Raw genomic sequence first — 14818 nt, forward strand, 5'->3', positions numbered from 1 at the left:
CTCCTCTGTGTGTACTTCTCCAGAAAGCTAAACCAGTCCTCCAAGAGGGAAAGGAACTTCTGGCCAAATGGCCATCTTTGATCCTGCTGCTAGTACCCAAGGCTTCTGATACCTGGTCACGGTCAAGAATTGAGCACTACCGGGCTTCCCTGGTGGCGCAGTGGTTGAGAGTCCGCCTGCCGATGCAGGGGACACGGCTTCGTGCCCCGGTCCGGGAGGATCCCACATGCCACGGAGCGGCTGGGCCTGTGAGCCATGGCCTCTGAGCCTGCGCGTCCAGAGCCTGTGCTCAGCAACGGGAGAGGCCACAAAAGTGAGAGGCCCGCGTACCGCAAAAAAAAAAAAAAAAAAAAAAATTGAGCACTACCATGTCCTTTACCATGTCCTTCACACCCACATCTCCAAGTAATTCCATTCTCCACTTCAGTTTCTATTGAACATCTGATTGCAGTAGTCCTACTACTCTGTCCAAAGACCCTCTATCCTGAGAATTGTGCAGCCACTCAGCCCATCACTGATCTCTCTTCATCTAGCAGCACCAGAAAGCTGACTGCTTACTCTGAGATTATGTTATCACTGCTGAATAAATCCTGATTTCGTTTAGGAACAGCCTTCCTCATGTATGACTTGACTGTGAACTTCATGAAGACATGGATTGTGTCTGTTTTGTTTACTGTGGTATCCCTAGTGCCAAGCAAAGTATTAGGTACTTACAGTTGGCCCTCCGTTTTCACGGAAGCAGAAGCCGTGAATACAGAGGGCTGAATATGCTAAGTAAATTTTTGTTGAATGATCAAATTATGCACAACCATGTGTACATACCTTACAGGGAAACTCAGCTGTCTGTGCTATAGTAATGCTCGTAGGCCATTGTCAGTGCCGCTAGACACTGCAGAGGAACCGCCAACCAACTAAATGGTCCCATGTTCTGGTACTGACACAGAAATGGCCATTCTGCACCCACTCCATGGGAAAGGTTTGGGTTTAATGCACTCCCATAAAACCCAGCCCTTGTCCTGACCAGAGGCAGGTACTTAGGAAGTTTAGGTGACCACACTTACGAAGAGGTGGAGAAAGAGATGCTCCACATACAAGAGATTTTAAGCACTAGCGTAGAGTGAAAAATATTTTCTTTGGCAAAGTTACTGAAACCATCAGATTTCTGTCTTTCATCGCTTTTTTTTCTCTGAGGTCTTAAGCCCATTCATTGGACTGGAACTGTAACACTTTCCCTGCTTGGTTCTTGGAGTTTTCAGGTTACCTGTGGAATTTATCTTGCTCTGTACTCACAACACTACCTCCCAAGTAATAAACAGAATTCTGAATTTTTGTGCAGATTTTATAATATGCCTTGAGATTTCATCCTTATTCCGGTCTCCTTTGTATTGCATACAGAAAGAGTGTTTGTATAGTACTTCAAGGATATATTATCTTTGAATCCCCTCCCCTGCCTACAGACACACACACACACACACACACACACACACACACACTCTCTCTCTCTCTCTCTCTCTCTCTCTCTCTCTCTCTCTCTCTCTCTCTCTCTCTCACACCTGTTCTGTGCAATTAGATTATTTCTGGCCAGGTAAGAAAGTGATGCAAAAGCAATTTTAAAAATAATCTCTCTGCAATACGACACCTCCTTTAATTTGTTAATAAAGCTGTTAGTATAAACTGTTAGGAAATATAGAATTCTTCATTCACTTCAAACAGAGGCAGATATATATATCCAGTGCCTAATCGTCCCTGGTTTCTTTTTTATTTTCTCAGGCAAGGAAACTGATCAGTGACTTCGCCATTATCTTGTCCATTCTCATCTTTTGTGTAATAGATGCCCTGGTAGGTGTGGATACTCCAAAACTGATAGTGCCAAGTGAGTTCAAGGTAGGTGAACTTGTCTTTTGGTCATTCCTGGAATTCTTCGGTTTTCTTTCCTTTCCCCTATTCTAGTTTGTTGTATTTCTCTTTGAGTTAGTTTTGTACAATTGTCCATTTCTTTATTTTATAAATGATCAGTTGCTAGGTGCATATATACATTTTGTCTATTTTTTCACTAAAATTAAATGCCTGACTAGGACTAAATGCAAGGTTCACATTATATTGATTTTTATTGGAAATACCTTATGGTAACATTATAAACTCTGCTTTATATTTTTAGAGTATTTAAAAATATCCAGAGTATTTTCAACTGGATATTTCAAGGTTATCAACTTATAACCTTGACCCATATAATAATTCTAGGTTGCAATGTAACTATCATCATCCTGATTTTATGAAGTTGAGATTGAAGCTTATAAAAATTAAGTAAAATACCTAAGGTTACATTACTAATTCAGTGCTCTTTTCCTGCCACCAAACTACCTTCCATATACACACATGTGTATATATAATGTACATTTTAGTTATTACAAAGATATAGGAATTATTCATTTTATAAACCTGTGGGTATGTACAAGCCTAATGGGTAATATTTACATTTCATTCATTCTTAAATATCCCTATCTAATTTTTCACCACAAGTCTTTCACTTATTTTCTAGAACACTCCTAACCTCTCTCTCCATCACTGAGAACCATATATTTGCTAAGAAAAATTAAACGAACTGCAGTTTTAGCTTAATGACTACCTGATGAGGAAGGGATGTCTGTGTTATAGCAAACAAAATGTTTTTTGCATTTTCTCTGCCATGATATATTTATTAGCAAAGGTAAGTGCTCATTTATTCAGTCATTAGTTAAGTCAATATTTATTGAATGCTTGCTTTGAGTCAAGCCCTATACTGGGAATTTGAAATGCATTGAAGAGCAAGACAAAGTTCCTTTCCTTATAAGCTCACAACCTGGTAAAGGTAGTAAAATGTGAATAGATTCAGTGATGGAGTTATGAGCAAAGTGAGACAGAAATATCTTCAGAGGAGAAGTGAAGCTTTCTTCATAGTAAATGTGGAGAAAATAATTCATAGTTAGGATTCTGTTTTAGTTTATTTATATTTTTTAAAATTAGGAAAAGAATAGGAAAATATGAAAATAAGATCAGGGTATTTAAATAAGCTTAATTATAACATAAAATATTTGTAGCTTTATATGTATTATGTCATGAAACAATTGCAATTTGGCAGTAGTAAAAACAACTTCTGTATAATTGCTAAAACCCATGAACAAAATTCATGGTTGTTTTGTAATTTCTTGCCTACCTCCTTACTGAATATTACATTTGGGTTTTTCTTATGGCTACCCCTTAAACTTAAATCACTTTCTTCCATCCTGATTCTTACCTTGGAGCATCCTAAATGTGAAAATTGGCATTTACTTCTTTTCCATCACCGTATATTCTCAGTTTCCTTCATTTAAAATATTGCCTTAAAAATAACCTCCTTTAGGAAGTTCTTGCTGAATAATCTTTGTACAAGCTATCAGTAAAAATATCTCTGTTTTTTAATATGTTGGCTCTCCGTATATAAAAGTGTGTCTCTCCCACTGATTTTTCACCAAGTAGTATGTATTAATATTGTTTTAAAAAATGTTTTCTCTCTACTTAAAGCCAACAAGTCTAAACCGAGGTTGGTTTGTTCCACCATTTGGAGGAAACCCCTGGTGGGTGTACCTTGCAGCTGCTATACCTGCTTTGTTGGTCACCATTCTCATTTTCATGGACCAGCAAATCACAGCTGTGATTGTAAACAGGAAAGAACATAAACTCAAGGTAAATCTTCATAATAATGGTTATCACTGCCTTCTACTTTCTTTTTTGGTGCTTGAAAATATTAAATGCTTCAAAATCAAGATAGTTTTATGGGAATTACAGCTCATGTTCTTTAAAGACTTCGCAGAGTCATAGATCACCCTGTGTGGACACATCTTCTCAATATAATACTTTTGGAAGACCTCATTTAAACCTGAAAAAGTTGTTTCAAATCATATTTTCTTCACCATCTGAGAGGGCAATATAAACTGTTTACCACTCAGCCACTGTTATCCTTCATCTGATTTTAATACGGTAACTGTCCTTAATGAAGACAAAGACAAATGCTTTCTCGGAAACTATTGAGATAAACTATTGAGATAAAAATATGAGTTTTCTTCTTTAACCTGTTGACTTGGTGAGTTATATTAATAGATTTTATACTGTTGAACCAACCTTGAAACCTGGCAGATATATAGTTTCTTTCTTACACACAATTGAACTTGGTTTGTTAATATATATATATTATAATATGTAATATAATATATATTGCTTATATATGTATATGTACATATTTATGTGTATATATGTATATATATGTGTGTGTATATATAGGATTTTTGCATCTCTGTTTAAGAGTGACATTGGCCTGCATTTTTCCTTTCTTATACTGTCCCTGTCTGGTTTTGGTATTAGAAATATACTCTCCTTATAAGATGAGCTGGAGAGTATTTCTCCTTCTATTCCACTCCCATCCCATTCTCTGAAATAGAATATAATAGTCTCTTTATTGTGTATAATATGTCAATTATCTTTTCTTTGAATGATCAGACAAGTTGTTAAACTACCTGGGCCAGGTGGTTTCTGTATGAAACTGTAAAACTGGTGATCAAAATGTTTTAATGAGACATTCAGAATTTCTATTTTTCAATTTTAGTAACTTATACGTTTTAGATTTTCCCTTTTTTCTTCTATTTTAAAATTTATTGCAGTGTTGTTTATAACATTATCATTTGTCATTTTTGTAATCTGAATCTGTTATTTTTCCCTTTAAAATCTTAATATTATTGGGCTTCCCTGGTGGCGCAGTGGTTGAGAGTCCGCCTGCCGATGCAGGCGACACGGGTTCGTGCCCCAGTCCGAGAAGATCCCACATGCCGCGGAGCGGCTGGGCCCGTGAGCCATGGCCACTGAGCCTGCACGTCCAGAGCCTGTGCTCCGCAACGGGAGAGGCCACAACAGTGAGAGGCCTACGTACCACAAAATATATATATATATATAAATATTATTGATTTGTGCTTCTTATTTTTCTTGATCAATCTAGCCTGAGGTTTGTTAATTTTATTGGTCTTCTTTCAAAGAAACAATTTTTTACTATATTGATTTTCTATACTATGTCTTTGTTTTTTGCTAATATTTGCTTTGTTTTAAAACCGTGTTATTAAGTACATCTACATTTATAGTTTATCTTTTTAGTGAATTGAATTTTTATGTGACTCTCTTTGTTTCTAGTAATGCTTTTTGCCTTAAAGATTAATTTATTTTGTACTAATAAATCTGTGGTACCTTATGTGTATTCATTCTGTTATTTTCAATATACCTTGTATCTTGTGTCTGTAGATAACCCATGGTTGGACTTTTAAAACAATCCAGTTTTACAATCTTTACTTTTAAATTTAATCCATTAAAATTGATGGTGATGAGTAATAGATTTGGATTCATCTTTAGCACATTATTTTTGCTTTGTTTGTATAACTTTATGTTCTTTCTTTTTTATTCTCCTTTTTTGTCCTCTTTTAGGTTGGTACAGGTTTGTTTTTCTTATTTTCTGCTTTCTACATTTTTTTCTGTTAGGGTGGAAGTTACATACTTTACCTTTTAGTGATTATGTTGCATATTTTAATATGCATTTTTAAGTTCCAAAGTTAGTCAGTATTTTTACACTTCTCCTGAATAATGCTAAGAGCTAAGGAATGCTTTAAGTTTGATATTCTTTCCCATATCATATTCTGTTAATACCCAGAGTTTATTGCTACCTGAATTTTAAAATCCAATTAATTAGACATGGTCAAGATTTTTAGAATTACCAAGAAGTTTTCTTTTTTTTTTTTGCACTTCAGACCTTCCTTTTCAGAATATTTTTCATTAGACTGAATTATTTCCCTTAAACAGTACTAGTTTACCAGACTTTTGAAATTTTCTCCTTTGAGCGTCTTTGGGAGGTAAACTCTCTCATTTATGTTTGCCTGAAAATGATTCTCTCACCCTCATTCTTGAAAGGTGGTTTCTCTGGATGTATAATTTAGGTTGAAAGCTATTTTTTTTCCAGCATTTAGAATCTATTTTCAATTATTTTTGACTTCCATAAAAGTGAACTGTCAGTATAATTCTCATTGCTTTGTAAGTGATCATTCTTTTCTTTTGGGTGCTGTAGCATTTTCTTTTTGTCTTTATTTTGGAGTTCTATTATAACTTACGTAAGCAGAGATTTCTTTTTACTATTATTGGATTACTGGGCTTCCTGAATCTTCCTGTCTTTTATCAGTTATGGAATTTTGTAATTCTTTGACTCTTTCAATCTCTAATACATCCTTCTGGAATTACAAGTAGAATTTTATTGTACATCCCCATCTTGTGCCCCAATTCTACTAAACTGTTTTGTTTTCACATTTACTGTCTTCAGTATCTGTGCTATATTTTGGATAATTTCTTCAGATCTTTCTATTCTTCTGTTGGTTGTATTCTACTACCAAACCACTCCATTGAATTTTTCCTTTCAAGAATTATAAATTTTTTTATGTTAAGACGTTCTGTTTTGTTCTTTTCCAAATCTTCTTGTTCAATTTTGATAATCCCCTTCTTTATTATTCTTCCATATACTCTATTATATATATATAATAGATTATAATATATATTATAATCTATTATATATATATAATATATATATTATAATATATATTATATATATAAATATATATATATAATATATATATAATAGAGTATATTATATATATATTTGCTGTCTTTGTGGGTTTGATTCTGAACTTTGTATATATATATTTGCTGTCTTTGTGGGTTTGATTCTGAACTTTGTTTTCTCAGCTCTTACCTGTACTTACCTGTACTTTCTTCCTCATGTATTTAGTGCTTTTCTTTAAAAAAAAAAATGTGAGCTAATAATCTTCCTATGAAATGCTTCAGAGCCTTCCAGAGATTTTATTTGCTTCTGGGAGATATAGGAGAGTCCAGCCAACCTGGGAACACTTTTTTAAAAATTTATTCCCATGAAAAAATCTTTTATTATGGAAAAGTTGTAAACATACACAAAAGAAGACAGAGTAGTGTAACTCAGTACTTATCACCCAACTCTAACAATTAACAACTCCTGTCCAATCTTGTATCATTTAAATTTCCATGATCTTAATCCCTTCCTATAATACTTTGAAGTAAGTGTAGACAGCATTCCATATTATCCATAAATTTTGGACTATGTATTTCTAAAGATAAGATCTCTTTTGAGATCTCTTTTGAAAAGCATGACCACAATACCATTATCAGTCTAAAAATTAACAAAATTCCTTAATATCATCAAAAATTCAGTCAATATTTAAATTTGCAAATGTGTCATATGTATATTAAACTTTAAAAACATAATGTATTTGTTTAAATCAGGATCCAAATAAAGTTCGAACATTATCTTAAGTCTTTCATAAACTTTTATTTATTATTTTATTTATTTATCTTTGGCTGCATTGGGTCTTTGTTGCTGCGCACGGGCTTTCTCTAGTTGTGGCGAGCTGGGGCTACTCTTCATTGCGGCACACAGGCTTCTCATTGCGGTGGCTTCTTTTGTTGCGGAGCACGGGCTCTAGGCACGTGGGCTTCAGTAGTTGTGGCTCGTGGGCTCTAGGGTGCAGGCTCAGTAGTTGTGGCACACGGGCTTATTTGCTCTGTGGCATGTGGGATCTTCCCAGCCCAGGGATTGAACCCGAGTCTCCTGCACTGGCAGGCGGATTCTTAACCACTGCGCCACCAGGGAATCCCGTAAGTCTTTCATAAACTATCAGTCCATAGATTCTCCCCTCCATCAATCTGTTTGTTTCCCCTTGTAATTTATTTGTTGAAGATAACCAGGTTGTTTTTCTGTTTATCTTTTGCTGTATAACAAGCCTCCTGAAAACTTAACAACTTAAAACAACAATTTACTATTATTTCTCATGTTTCTTTGGGTTGACAGGGTTCAGATGGATACTTCTTGCTTGAGGTCTCTCCTGCAGTTGCAGTTAGATAGTGGCCAGGGCTGATGTCATCTAAGGGTTGACCGGACTGATTCACATGTCTCACATACCTTGATATTCCTTGGTGTGTCTGCCTGCCTCTCTCTCTCTCTCTCTCTCTCTCTCGCTCTCTCGCTCTCTCGCTCTCTCGCTCTCTCTCTCTCTCGCTCTCTCGCTCTCTCGCTCTCTCGCTCTCTCTCTCTCTCTCCCTCTCTCCCCCCTTCTCTCTCCCTCTCCCTCTCCCCCTCCCTCCCTCTTCCTCTCCCCTCTCCCCCTCTCACCACATGGCATCTCATCCTCCAGGGTCTTTCCATGTGGTGTAGGCTTCTCACAGCATGGCAGTGGGTTATTTGCACTTACTACATGGCAGCTGACTTCCAAGAATGAAGAAGTGAAAAATTAGGCCATATCGTGGTTGCACCTGCAACTGGCACAGTTTTACTTCATTACTTTGCCAGAGTCAGCTGGTCAAAATAGTCATAGGACCATCCTCCATTCAAGGAGATAAGGAAGGACTCCACTGTTTGATGGAGGAGTGGCAATTTTACATTGTAGGAAAATATGTGGGACAGGAGATATTTTCCCAGCCATTTTTGGAAAGTAAAATCTGCCATATCTGTACTGAAGAATTTGCAGTAGTCTTGACTGCTTCCCTAGAAGCTTGATGAAATATAGTTTCAATATTTTATGTCTATATCTATGCAGCGTTTGAGAGTGCGGTGGCAAGACTAATTCATAAAAGGCTAGGACTAATTCACACTACACTTTTAGCTTAAGGTTTTTCAGACTGCAGAGGTAATGTGAAGTCCAGCTCCAAACTGAGTTGTAGGTTTATGGTTAGAAATATCTTTGGAGAATCTTTTTTTTTTTTTTTAATGGCATTACATCTAGTGGCAAGGCCAAGAGAGGCTTGTATCCCCACTGTCTCTCTCTGTAGGGTGCTTTTTCCCCCTAGTCTACCAAATGGGTATGCTGTGTTTAGAGTATCCTAGTTTTATTTCAGGGGGTGTCTCCCATCTATGCCCTTTCCCCCATATCCCTAGGATTGGTGTCAGATGGTCATTCTACCCCATGCCTTACCCCGCCAAAGATTGGCATAGTCTTGCTGGGCAGGCCCAGGCCTCAAGGGTTTACTGACATTGTAGATTTACTCTTTCCTGTTGCCATTATTTTTTGTTTCCAGTTATTTCTCTTACTTTCTGGCAGATAAACCATGATTTCTGTAAGATATTTTCTGTATTTTGTTGAGCATTTTTAGATGTTCTTTACTGGGAGGAATTCAGTGTTGATTTGCTTTTGAAAGGCTGGGAATAGATGTTGACTAATATATTTTATTCTGAAAAAATTTGGAAACATATTCTTACTTTTGATATATAGTTAGTCAGATTTGCTATGTGTCCTTGAAGGCAAATGCCTATTCTTTTTGCTCATTAAGTTTTCTTACTAATAAAATTCAGAATTTTGAATTTAGCCAATTTGGGGTTGATAAAATACTGAAATTTTATTCTACTCCCTATAGAAAACATTAGAAAATCAAGGCATATTAGGATTTACCTCTTAAAATAGGAGTTGAATACATAAAAAATGTTTTCATCACTTTTGGAATTGCTTATTAGAAATCATTCCTTTGAATAACAGTAGTTATAGAATAAATGCCAGTGTTTTGACACAAATCTAAAGATACCAGTGGGGATATCATCATGAATCAAAGGCTTTTCACACTGGATATTGTTTTGTTCAAATAATTTTGTTTTTCATTAAGGAAAGAGGCTGTGGAATGTGAAAACTGGAGATTCTATCTAAAATTATTAAGGGCCCTGACTGCTATGAAATTGATTCAAAAGAGAAACCTGACACAGTGAGAGAGGTGGAGGCATTGTGATACTGAAAGCAGCATGTTTTTGGGTGGCATTGGCTTTGGCTCTGTGTCAGATGGCCCTGGCTGGCTGATTGTTCTGTTTAGGATGGGATCCACCTTCCCACTCTGCTGAGCAGCTCTGTACTGATGAGGAACGCCAAGGCACTTGGCTTTTTTTGGCCATCATTTTGGTTAGTTATGTCCCACTTTATCCCTGCAGAGCACTCAAAAGCAAACCAGGTTCAGCAAGGTCATGACTTCTCCAAGGTCTTTCCCTGAGTCATTGCAGAGGCAGGAAGAGAGTGTGAGCTTCAGGCTTCAAAGCAAGGGATACTTCTCACAAGGGAAGTGATTTTAAGTGTTAAAGATAGGGTGCAGGAGGGAAAAATTGCTTGGAATCGGTATCCAGAAATAGATATTAGGTCGTTGTAGCAATAGATTTTCTCTGTTAAACTCTATGGTAAAACACTTAATTTGAGTGTGTTTTCTTGGATAACTCCAAAATGTGCCCTGGGGCTTCCCTGGTGGCACAGTGGTTGAGAGTCCGCCTGCCGATGCAGGGGATACGGGTTCGTGCCCCGGTCCGGGAAGATCCCACATGCCGCAGAGCAGCTGGGCCCATGAGCCATGGCCGCTGAGCCTGCGCGTCTGGAGCCTGTGCTCCGCAACGGGAGAGGCCACAACGGTGAGAGCCCCGCGTACCGCAAAACAAAACAAAACAAAACAAAACGTGCCCTGTTTTAATTTTTCCTTTCCATTTCTGCTATGATACCTTAGATTCAGTCCTTTTATCTCATGTCTAGACTGTTGTAATGGTTTAACCATGAGTTATCAATAATAACCAGTCTCCCTTGCTTCATTCCAAAAGCTGGAATATTTTTTAAAGCATTTTTTTTGATATGTCAGTCCTGTAGTTCTTAAACTTTTATACCTTGGCCCTCTAAACCTTCTCCCCTTGAAGAATGTCCATTTGCCCTAGCTTGGAATTTAAGTCTCTTTGCGATATGACCTCACCCAAAATTTAAAATGATTCTTTCCACATACTATATACAATGCCCTGGTCAAATGAATTGTTTTTTCTTCACCTTGCAGTTTCTTCTGCTGGTTATTCCAACTCTCCTCTCCACTCCTCAATGATTACCACCTATGAGAATCATCCCCATCCTTTAAGATCCTCCAAATATAAAAACTTGTCAGCATAACCTTCACTTATAATGTTAATTTCTATTGCTGTTGTTTTTGCTCTTACTTACTGTATTACTCTGTGGCATTGGTCACATAATGTCTTGCACAGTAGTTTTTTTGTGTAATTACCTTATTTTCTTTTCTGAGCCAAACGTTTTCAAGACAAGGGCCATGTTTTAGGCCTCTTTCCAGCTCTCGTGTGGCCCATCACAATGATTTCCATAAGGTAGACTTAGTAAATACATCTTGAAGAATTTTGTTATCTGTGGCCACAAGTTTCTCAGAGCTGTTGCACCGTATGAGGTGGGTGATAACCGAAGAACCTGCCTGCCCATCTCCAGTTCTCATAGTGAGTGCTTGCATTAGTCAAAGCCCTGTTTAGATGGCATCACTGCGGGAAGATTTTGTGGGTTCACACTAGACGTAGCTAAACACTCTGTACTCTTGGGTGTCTTTCTCAAACCTCTTTGAATCTCTGTTTAAAATACATTATAATTTGTGTACAAATCTGTGTCCCCTCCCTTGGTGGGAGAAACTGTGTCATGGTTCTAGGTGTCCCCATAAACCAGCTTGTTCTCTGAATCATGGGGGCTCCTAGCACAAATGTTTATTCTGTGTCTGTGCGTGTGTGTGTACTGCTCCTGACTCCTTTGTTATCATCTATTTATCAGATGTAAACTGTGAGGCTAATCTTTGTCTCTCATAGATTTTGATTTCTGTGGATTTATTCCTGAATGACCTTTGTTCTGTATTGACAAATCATATACAATATCAAAAGGAGGTAAAGTTTCACTTCCTATCCTTGTACTTAAAATAATCTCCAGTTTCAGAAAGTAGGACATTTTTGGGTTTATATCCATGAAGACAAGGACTTTTATAAACTTTAAAGGACATACTTAACCTCTTGAGCGCTTACTAAGTCCTTGCTCTGTATGGAACACTTGTGTTAGATGTTGAAGATAAAAATTGTTCTAAGTTATGGTCTCTGCCCTGAAGGAGTTTAGTGGATTTCCCGTATTCACCACTCATATCCACCCCTAGGTTGAAAACGACCTTGCCTTCTTTGTGCCTTGTATCTTTCACATACAATAAATTATTTGCTTCCACACCTGACTTCAACTAATAACCTGTAAACCTCTTAAGGGCAGGTATCCTTTCTTATTGTTTTATCTAACACAAGGCCTAGCACAGGTGTTCAATGAATGTTTATTTAAAAAATAGTTTTCCAAGCAAAGATAGGAGTAGGTACAAAGGCCCTGGGTGGGAAGCTTGGTGTATTGAGGAACAGATAACAGGTCAGTGTAACTGGAGCCTTGGGGAATCAGGGATTTAAGATAAGGTCAGGGCTTCCCTGGTGGCGCAGTGGTTGAGAGTCCGCCTGCCGATGCGGAGGACGCAGGTTCGTGCCCCGATCCGGGAAGACCCCACATGCCGCGGAGCGGCTGGGCCCGTGAGCCATGGCCGCTGAGCCTGCACGTCCGGAGCCTGTGCTCCGCAACGGGAGAGGCCACAACAGTGAGAGGCCCGCGTACCGCAAAAAAAAAAAAAAAAAAAAAAGATAAGGTCAGTGGGAGTGGGACCAGATCACCAGATCACTCAACTTCAGCATTATTGTCGTTTTGCATAATTCTTTGTTGGTCATGACCATCCTGTGTATTGTAGGGTATTTAGCAGCATCTCTGACCTCTACTTACTACATGCTAGTCGCACCCTTTCCCGCCAAGTTGTTACAAGCAAAAATGTCTCCAGACATTGCCACGTGTCCCCTGGCACGCAAAATAGTTCTGGGAGAAACACCGATGTAGAACCTTAAGGATAATTTTACACTGCTTAGGTTTTATTCTAAGTGAAACAAGAAGCCACTGAAGGATTTTGGGCAGGGAAAGCAATGAGGAGAGTGGGTTGTCAGGGACAAGAATAAAGCAGGGGCTTCTGAGGCCAGAGCGGTATCGAGAGCTGAGGGTTGCTGAGTGGATGCGAAGGAGGCCTCGGAGTTTGAGCTGGACCTTGAAGGGACAGGATGGATTTAAACAGATGTCAAGTTGCAGAAACAGTGCCAGTTTGAAGAGTGGCACATAATGTGCAGGACACGTTTAGGGAACGGTATCGTTTCAGGAATCTGTGAGGGCCCCCATCACAGACTCAGATGCAGGAGACTCGGCGTGGGAAGCCAGGCTCGTGGGACCTGCTCCGTCCTGCTTGGGCTACTCATCTCCCACTGGCCTCCCCTGCTTCCTCAGCATGCCAGCCTGGATGGGTGGCATCACAGCTGTACTTTAGACCCTCACTCTGGCAGCAGTAAGGACGGATGGGAGAGGTACAAGAGAGGAGGAGGGTGGAGGGAGTGGTCAGGCGGCTGCTGTGTAATCCAGGAGAGAGATGATCAGAATCTGAAGAAGGCAAGAGGCAGTAGGGAGGAGGGGTGAGAAGCAAAGATGTCACATGGCATTTTCGAAAAAATGCTGTTTTCTATACTTCGTACAGTATTATTTCCATTAAAAAGTGCCAAATATTTTAATATTATTTTCATTCCATTCAAATCTAGTTATTCAGACACTTGTAGCCAAAAGAGATACCTTAGAAGTGGCTCATGTCCATACATACAGGTTTGTTTTGCAGGAACAACTTCTCTAACATAACCATTTGCGTTCTGGGGTCTTTATGGCAATAGTTGGGGCACCATGAATTTTTGAGCATAGCTTTTATCATTTTGTTCAACAAACATATCTCCAGTGTTTACTATGTGTAGGACACCATACTAGACATTGTAAGCCTTAAGCATTGAAATTAGGCAAAATAAATTCATTGCTTTTCCCTCTTTGGACTCAGTCCCCTTAAAATCTCTCCCATCTGTCCTTTGTGTTTCCCCACTACTGTTCCTTTAGTTTGAACTGCATCATCTCAAGCCTGGATTACGGCAGTGTTGTCATCTCTGCCTCCAGTCCTGACCTCTTCCAACACATCTTTTACAATCCAACAGAGCCCTCCTTCTAAACACAAATCTGATCGCATCACTTGCCTGCTTAAAACCCTTCAGTAGCTTCCTGTCGCTCTATGATAGAAAGAATTCCAAAGCCTTCAGCAAAACATCAAAGTTCTTAACTTCTTTAGCCTTATTTTCCCCCTTTCCCATCTCCTCCTAAGCACCAACTCTATTTACTTTTCTCAAAATGGTAGCTCCTTTGCCTGTTATTTTCCCCTGCATCTCCATATCTTGTCTCCCAGCTGGTTATGGCTTACGTTTTAGGACTCAGCTTAGATACCACCTCCTATGCAAACTATCCCTGACTTAGGGCTGAGCTGAGTGCCCCTCCTGGGTGCTCACCCCTGCCGTAGACCTTTAACACTGTGGTACTGAGGATGCCTATTGATTTGTCCAGCTGTACTACTTACTCTGCAAGCAACTTGAGGGCAAGGACTGTGTCATTATCTATAATTTTATTTTTAGCATCTAGCAGAGTGCCATTGAACGATGAATTAACATGCATTCATTTATCCAATGAACATTTATCTAGTGTCCACTCAGTAATGGGCGCAGTGCCATGTGCTAGAGTTTCAGTGGTGAACAAAAACGCACATGGTTCCTGTCCTCATGGAGCTTCTGGTCCCTGAGGGAGACAGACATCATCCCAATAATCATGCAAAATGTGACATTGCAAATGTGTCTGGTACCGCGAAAGACAAGTGATGGTCCTTTAAGAGTCTATAAGAGAGGGTTTGACCTAGTCCCAAGGTGCTGGGAGTTCCAAGGTGGTGGCACTTAACACTGAGATCTCACACAACAGTAGGATTAGCTGAGTGAGACTGGGTGGAAAGA

The 14818-nt window shown here is 38.8% G+C and overlaps 1 protein-coding gene across 2 annotated transcripts in view; it reads left to right on the forward strand.

Moving 5' to 3' along the window:
* SLC4A4 (solute carrier family 4 member 4) overlaps positions 1 to 14818 on the forward strand; it is a 307296-nt gene that overhangs the window by 263468 nt on the left and 29010 nt on the right. For both annotated transcript variants that reach the window (XM_073805320.1, XM_019932691.2), the window contains 2 exons: positions 1771 to 1884; positions 3541 to 3702. In XM_073805320.1, coding sequence (XP_073661421.1) covers positions 1771 to 1884; positions 3541 to 3702 — 276 coding nt within the window. The remainder of the gene's footprint in view (positions 1 to 1770; positions 1885 to 3540; positions 3703 to 14818) is intronic.

The sequence above is a fragment of the Tursiops truncatus genome, chromosome 5 (assembly GCF_011762595.2).
Source record: "Tursiops truncatus isolate mTurTru1 chromosome 5, mTurTru1.mat.Y, whole genome shotgun sequence".
Classification (NCBI taxonomy): Eukaryota; Metazoa; Chordata; class Mammalia; order Artiodactyla; family Delphinidae; genus Tursiops; species Tursiops truncatus.